The following is a 7044-nucleotide window of genomic DNA, read 5'->3' as shown; positions in this document are numbered from 1 at the left end:
GAAGAGTAATCTGGTAATATGGTGTAGGGGAGTTTGTGTTTTCCTAAAACTTAATATGAAGAGTGGTGAGGCGAGGTGTGTGGGGGTGTGTGCATAGATGTGATGGATTAAGTATTAAGTTGGATGACCTTTTTTGTCTTTTTATATAATAATAAAATTTAAGAGCTTAATAATTTAAGTATTGGGTTGAACAAAGAAAAGTGTGGGGTTTAAATAGAAAATTGTTTACTTATTATTGTCTGCAAGAGAAGCGGGTATATGGTTTGAATGGGAATATTTTGAAGAAGCAAACAAAAGATTCATGAGATTTCCATTCCATTCCATTCCACCTTATATAGGAGAGAGAGAAAACGGAAGAGAGAGCCAGTGAGAGATAGGCAGAAAGAGACGGTGAAGACAAATTTTGGACGACAGAGAGAGAGAGAGGGAGGCAGAGTGTGACAAAAACAGAGCTCCTTTCTGAAAGCTTCTTGGTTCTTTTTGGCAAGAAGTTTCTTAGTACTTTCATGTCCAGGTGATACGCAGTTCTGTATAGCTTTAAATTTAAAGTCACCATCTTTATACAAATATAGAAAGCAGAGTTAACTCTACTTCTAGGTTTTGGCTAGCAACTCCATTTCCAGCTTAGAGAGTGAGGCACAGCAACAAATAGGAACTGTGTTTTTACAGAGCTTTTGGTATAAGCAAGTTAGATGGCTCAAGTTGGATTAGAATGGTGGAGTCTTAGGAGGAGGGCTGCAATGGTTGCGATTGGTTTTCTTCTAGCAGCTTCAGTAGTTGCTTCAGCACAAGAAACTTTGGAACAAGATGCTTCAAGTTACAGTGGGACTGATAAGTTTCAACCCGATTATTTCGACAGAGTATTGAACTTTCTTTGGCAGCCGGGTCGATTGGGTTATGAGCATGTTTGGCCTGTAAGTCTAACTTTCATTGCCTTCTTGATGAGTTTTTCCTTCATGATATTTCTGATATGTCATTCCCATATTTTGTCACGCTAACAAGAGCAGATTGCAACCTGAATTGCTTAGAAAATTGAATAGTTTGATCATTTCATTGATTGTGGAACCATGGAATGGAAGTAGAGATGGTGCATGCAAGAACACCCTTTGTTTAGTGTTTTAAAATGGTTCAACAAGACTTAAACTTTTGGCCGGTAACTGCTCAAAACTTGACCAACTTATGATGTGGCAAATCGGATATGCAGGAACTGAAATTCGACTGGAAAATTGTTGTTGGTACAGTAATCGGATTCATCGGTGCTGCTTTTGGGACTGTTGGTGGAGTTGGTGGAGGTGGCATTTTTGTTCCAATGCTCACTTTGATTATAGGATTTGATGGGAAATCTTCAACGGCAATATCGAAGTGTAAGTCCTTTCTCACAGGTTTTACCCTTCCCTTCCAGTTTCCATGACTGCACTAGAACCTCTCATCTTGGCAGATTTATAATTTGATTATGCACCCCTAAGATTATCTCAGTAATTTAGAAACTGTATGCTATTGAATGTTGATGCAATATTGAAATGAAAGCTATTGGCCCCTCAACTGCTGTCTATAGAAATAAACATGATGAATTTATACTTCATTTTATACTTCTGGTTCTGTTTTTCTCCATGGAGGGTGTAACCGATCGCAATTTGAGATGCTTAATTTCAATTAGGTTCTTTGCTTGCCACCAAATGATGTGTGTGCCATTGCCTTTAAAAAAAAAAATTATAAATAAGTTCACCATTCATGGAATTGTTTATTTAATAGAAAAGTTATCTAGCTTTTCACTTTGCAAACACACCTGAATGCAATTTGGCATGGTTCTATCTGGTTGGACAGGTATGATCACTGGTGGAGCAGCAGCAAGTGTTTTCTACAATTTAAGGCTAAGGCATCCGACACTTGATCTGCCGATCATCGACTATGACCTAACACTCCTTTTGCAACCAATGCTTATGCTTGGGATCAGTATTGGAGTTTCTTGCAATGTTATCTTTTCTGACTGGATGATCACAGTGTTGCTAATTATTTTTTTCTTAGGTAAGAATTATATGAAATTTCTCGTTCCATTTTATGCAACTCGTTTAAGTCGTATTACGATGACCTCCTGCAGGCACATCAACGAAGGCATTCTTGAAGGGTGTTGAGGCATGGAAAAGAGAAACTGTAATGAAACAGGTTGTCTCAAAATTTAGTCATTGGATTTATTTGTATATGTGGCTTCACTTAATCAAACCCTACATTTCGGTTGACTAGTTTTTGAATTTTCAGGAGTTTACCAGACTAATGCAGTCAAATGGTGAGTTTATCTATCATTCTGTCTTTGCTAGCAATGTTCCTTTACCTATCCAAATTTGGACACTGAAACGAGGATTCGTTTCCAGTCTAATATTTAAATATCTTTGATTCAGGTAATTCTAGTGACGAAGTTGAATACAGACCTCTAGCTAGTGGCCCAAACAATGTCATTCTATTAGGCACCAAGGAATCTAAAAGAACAGAGGTATAATTTTTGCAGCCTGAATTTCCTTAGACACATGATTTTGGAGACTAACTTCTATAACCATCTCAGGTTTCTATTATTGAGAATGTTTACTGGAAGGAATTACTACTTCTTGTTGCTGTCTGGGTCATAATACTTGCGTTGCAGATTGCTAAGGTCTTTATCCATTTCTGTGTGGTTCATTTTCTTTAGAAACTTAGGATTTGGCACTTCCCTTTGCTTTCATGCATTGAAAACTCAGCTTGAAAACTTGTTTGTTGTGCACAGAATTACACCACAACTTGTTCAGCAGAATATTGGGTATTAAATCTCTCGCAGGTACCTTACATGTATTTTACAAGAAAAAAACACTTACATTTTCCGTTTGTTGCATAAGAAAATACAATCCCCATTATGAGCTTGAATTATCGAGTCGTCGTTCAATAGTTTTTTTAATTTTTATTTTAGATCCCTGTAGCTTTCGGAGTATCTACATATGAGGCAGTTAACCTGTACAAGGGGCGCAGAGTGATTGCATCCAAGGAAGAATCTGGCACAAACTGGAAAGTGCACCAGCTTGTTCTGTATTGTGCCTGTGGCATCATAGCTGGTATAGTTGGTGGATTGCTTGGTCTTGGTGGAGGGTTCATTCTGGGACCTCTATTTCTTGAGCTGGGAATCCCACCTCAGGTATTCCTCACATAATTCTAGCATTCAATCCCAGTAAGAACCAGGTCCCACCTTTCTCTTGCAAATTAAAAAACAGCTCAAAATTAGGTACACGCTTTCTCATTGTTCACAATTTGACTCAAGTGATAAGTGGTTAGTGTTCCTATCTGTTAGACATAAGTGGTCCTAAAATCATTTAAGAGACGCCGGCCCCTTGACGTTTCAAATAACGTTGTTTCCATCCTGGCTCAGTGGTTGAGAATTGTCGTGCAGGTATCTAGTGCAACTGCCACATTTGCCATGACGTTCTCGGCATCCATGTCCGTTGTTGAGTACTACCTCCTCAAACGTTTTCCGGTCCCTTACGGTAACTTCTTATCCATTCAGGTTTCTGTTGATGAAACGTTGACTGGTAGGAATACAAGGTTTGCTTTCGCATTCAATAAATTGATATCGCGGCTCTGGTCATTGTCAATTTATCTTGCAGCTGCCTACTTCGCTGTTGTGGCCAGCCTGTCTGCCCTTGTAGGCCAACATGTGGTGAGAAAGGTGATCAGTGTATTAGGCAGGGCATCTATAATCATCTTCATTCTGGCCTCCACAATCTTTGTGAGTGCAATATCACTAGGTATGTAAACATTTGATTGATTTGCAGAGGAGACCACCTTATATTTGTCATGTTCCTATGATTTTGATTCTGGTTTCTTTTTAATGGATGCTTAATTTTTTTATATTTTTAAACAGGTGGGGTTGGCATAGCAGATATGATTGGAAAGATTGAGCACAAAGAATACATGGGATTTGAAAACATCTGCACTTAGCAGGGCTAGTTTTAGTGACTTCTGCCTTCACTTCCCCAATCTCAAGCTTTTTGGACCTACGAATTGGCTAATCTCAAATTATGAGAGGGAAGAGATCCAAACTATGTCAAGTCCTCCTCCAACTCTTTGTTTTTTCTTGGAATTGTATATCCTTTCTGGGAACAGAAGCATATTTGTTTTTTGTTTTTGTTCTTGTTCAATATTATATATCCAATGGGAAGAAAGGAGGTGTTGATAATTCATTAATTGGTACATTAATTGATATGAATTAAATGTAAAGGTGGTGGGCATGGTGGTGTTAACAACTCTTTGACTCAACAACCTTTCTACCCAGGTTTAGGTTTAGGTTTGGGTTCAGGCTCAGGGTAGGCATGTCCCAAAGCTTTTGATCTAAGATTTTCTGTCTGTCTTGTGGGGTATTATTTTGCTTGTCTAGTCAATTCTAGCTAACATCACCTGTTAAAAATAAAAATAAAAATAAAAATAAAAATAAAAATAAAAAAGTACTTGTAAGGCGGTTGTACCGTACGTCCACATCATTTATTTATACCACGGGATCACGTGTTAAAAATAAAAATAAAAAATTAGTTGTAAAGGGGTTATACGTCCACATCATTTATTTATACCACGAGATCACATGTTTTAAATAAATAAATAAATAAAAAATTACTTGTAAAGGGTTCGTACATTCACATCATTTATTTATACACTTGTAGTATGTTTACTAATTTATGATGAATTGAATTGAGGAGTTAGAATCCGACTTCTCATTATAGTTGTTTACTAAATTATGTGGAATCGGGATAGGAATTGTACTGATTTGTTATAAGTTGTTTACTAAATTCTCATGAATCGGAATTGAAACTAGTTTGATTACTAAAATGCACTTGTTCTAAATAAATTATTGGGTTAAAGTGGACAGCAAATTTGAAAATTTAAAATTTGTGTGAGGATATAATAAGTAAAAAAGATGGATTCGTGATAGGCCTCACTTACTTTTTTAATTCCTCTATACGAAGTAAATACATGAGTAATCCGTAATCGGAATTCAATTCCTTATTTTGATTCATCGATTTTGATGGAATCAGTACTTCCTATAGATAAATAAGTATACTAAACAGTAAACAAGGTTTGTTGGAATATTAGTTTGAGATCCTATTCTCTATTATTATTATTTATTATTACAAATGAGTTTTGTAATTAGTGTTGAATGTTATGGCTTTGAAAGAAAGAAAATCAAAATAAAAAAACACCAACACATGCATGTGAATGACATTTTCACTCAAATTACCTACTTGAGTTGCAGATTACTGTGTGCCATATATGTACAAATTACTCAAAAAAAACCCAAATATATATAAAATACATCAAATCATATGGTTGACGAGAATGTAAGAGTTTCTTTTCTTAAGAAGTATTATAGCTTTGTGATAATAGTATTTATTTGTAGATCAATAGTCTCAAATTTGAACTCATGACACCTCCACTTCTAAGATTCGACCAAAAAAAAAAGAAAAGAGTATCTATTTTATTTTTAACTAGAAAAAAGGCATTTCTACCTAAAAATCACGTGCATAGTTCATCAAATAAACACGTGGATGGCCTTGAAACAGAAGGTCTGTGTGGCTACGGTGAGCCCCACCCCCCATCTAAAAATCTCCCCATCGAAAGCTAATTCAGATCACAAAAAACATATTTCGGCAATTAGCATAAATTTAAATTGAAAAAATTGCTCAGCGATTACCATAAAGTAAAATTCAAAATTTAAGAGTAATATTGACTTAAGTCAATGACTTTTAATTTGCTATCATTATTTACCTTTAATTTGCTATCATTATTTATCTTTAATTTGCAAAGTTTAGTAGATTTATGGTCCTTGGATAACTTTGGAGAAAGAGTTTACTTACAATACTAGGAAGCTAAGAGCATAAATATGATTATATTCATAGAATCCATATTTACCCAAAAAAAAAGAAAAGAAAGATATAACGAAAAACAGTTTTAGTTTGTATAGTAAACATGAGAGATAGAGAGAGATAAAGCATGAGAGATGAAAAAATAAGATATAGTAAATGAGAGAGACATGTGTGGTGTGTTAGAGAGAGAAGACATGAGCAGAGAGAATAAAAGGATGGAGGAAATGAGGTAATAATTAAAATGGTATTTTAGGAATATTGGTGGGTGAAAAAATAGGATTGTGTTTTTAAAAATTTATATGGTAGCTGGGAAGATAAAGTGGGTGGGAAAATAGGACAGGTGGATGGAAATAGCAGCACTCCTTAGCAAAATAGCCATAAAAAATCTATATCTATATATATAAAGCAAAAGGCAGAGAATGGTGAAACATTCAAAATACTAGAAAATGCCCTTGGATAGCAAATATTAAGAATTGAAATTATTAATTAAATGATGATAATATGGTAAATTCACACTTTTTCATATTTAAAAAAATTAAAATTAAAAGAAAAATCAGATAATGGATCATATTTTTATGGAACACAACTACCCATTATCTTTTTTAATTCTAAAATAAATTTAAATTTTTTTTAAAAAAACCTCTCGCTAGCACGGAATTGCGTGCAAAGAGGCTAGTATATATAAAGCAAAAGGTAGAGAATGGTGAAACATTCAAAATACCAGAAAATGCCCTTAGTTAATGCAAACATTAAGATTGAAATTATTAATTAAATGAGGATAATATGGTAAATTCATATTTTTTCATATTTTAAAAAATTAAAATTAAAAGAAAATTCGGATAATAAATCCTATTTTTATGGAAAACAACTACCCATTATCTTTTTTAATTCTAAAATAAAATTAAAATTTAAAAAAAAAAAGCCTCTCGCAGGCGCAGAAGCGCGTGCGAAGAGGCTAGTAAGTAATTCATGCATATTTGGCTTCTATTTAATAAGTGTAATACAAGGGTTTTTTATTTATTTATAAATATTGTTAGTATGGAATGAGTCTATAATAAAAGAAGCTTTATTTATTATTATTCATTTTTTTTTATACAAGAATATTCTACTTTAATTTGATTTAAACTACGAGAAAGGGAGATTTGAAGTCGAGTAAATGATATGATTGACA

General features: G+C 34.4%; 1 protein-coding gene across 2 annotated transcripts; it reads left to right on the top strand.

Annotated features, from left to right (window-relative positions):
• Nucleotides 1-266: 266 nt before the first annotated feature.
• On the top strand, nt 267-4199 carry LOC110769462 (sulfite exporter TauE/SafE family protein 3-like). 2 transcript variants are annotated; one of them, XM_088249854.1, is made up of 13 exons: nt 267-514; nt 598-914; nt 1205-1364; nt 1825-2025; nt 2099-2163; nt 2257-2284; nt 2397-2488; nt 2558-2644; nt 2756-2806; nt 2936-3157; nt 3410-3503; nt 3624-3764; nt 3881-4199. In XM_088249854.1, the coding sequence occupies exons 2-13, from the start codon at nt 693-695 to the stop codon at nt 3955-3957; spliced, it is 1440 nt and encodes a 479-aa protein (XP_088105980.1). In that variant the 5' UTR covers nt 267-514; nt 598-692; the 3' UTR covers nt 3958-4199. The 2 variants fall into 2 exon arrangements, with proteins under 2 accessions (XP_088105980.1, XP_021829134.1); XM_021973442.2 differs by having other exon boundaries at nt 267-914.
• Nucleotides 4200-7044: the final 2845 nt, after the last annotated feature.

The sequence above is a fragment of the Prunus avium genome, chromosome 3, assembly GCF_965620075.1.
Source record: "Prunus avium chromosome 3, drPruAviu1.hap1.1, whole genome shotgun sequence".
NCBI classification, from domain to species: domain Eukaryota; kingdom Viridiplantae; phylum Streptophyta; class Magnoliopsida; order Rosales; family Rosaceae; genus Prunus; species Prunus avium.
The sequence above is the reverse complement of the archived record's forward strand: the minus strand, read 5'-3'. Positions and strand labels throughout refer to the sequence as shown.

Bases quoted from the DNA above. Each gene is read 5' to 3' on its own strand.
- LOC110769462 (XM_088249854.1), top strand. From the start codon at position 693: ATGGCTCAAGTTGGATTAGAATGGTGGAGTCTTAGGAGGAGGGCTGCA. The intron at 2,026-2,098 runs GTAAGAATTATA...GACCTCCTGCAG, and splicing joins GCTAATTATTTTTTTCTTAG to GCACATCAACGAAGGCATTC. The intron at 2,489-2,557 runs GTATAATTTTTG...TAACCATCTCAG, and splicing joins AGGAATCTAAAAGAACAGAG to GTTTCTATTATTGAGAATGT.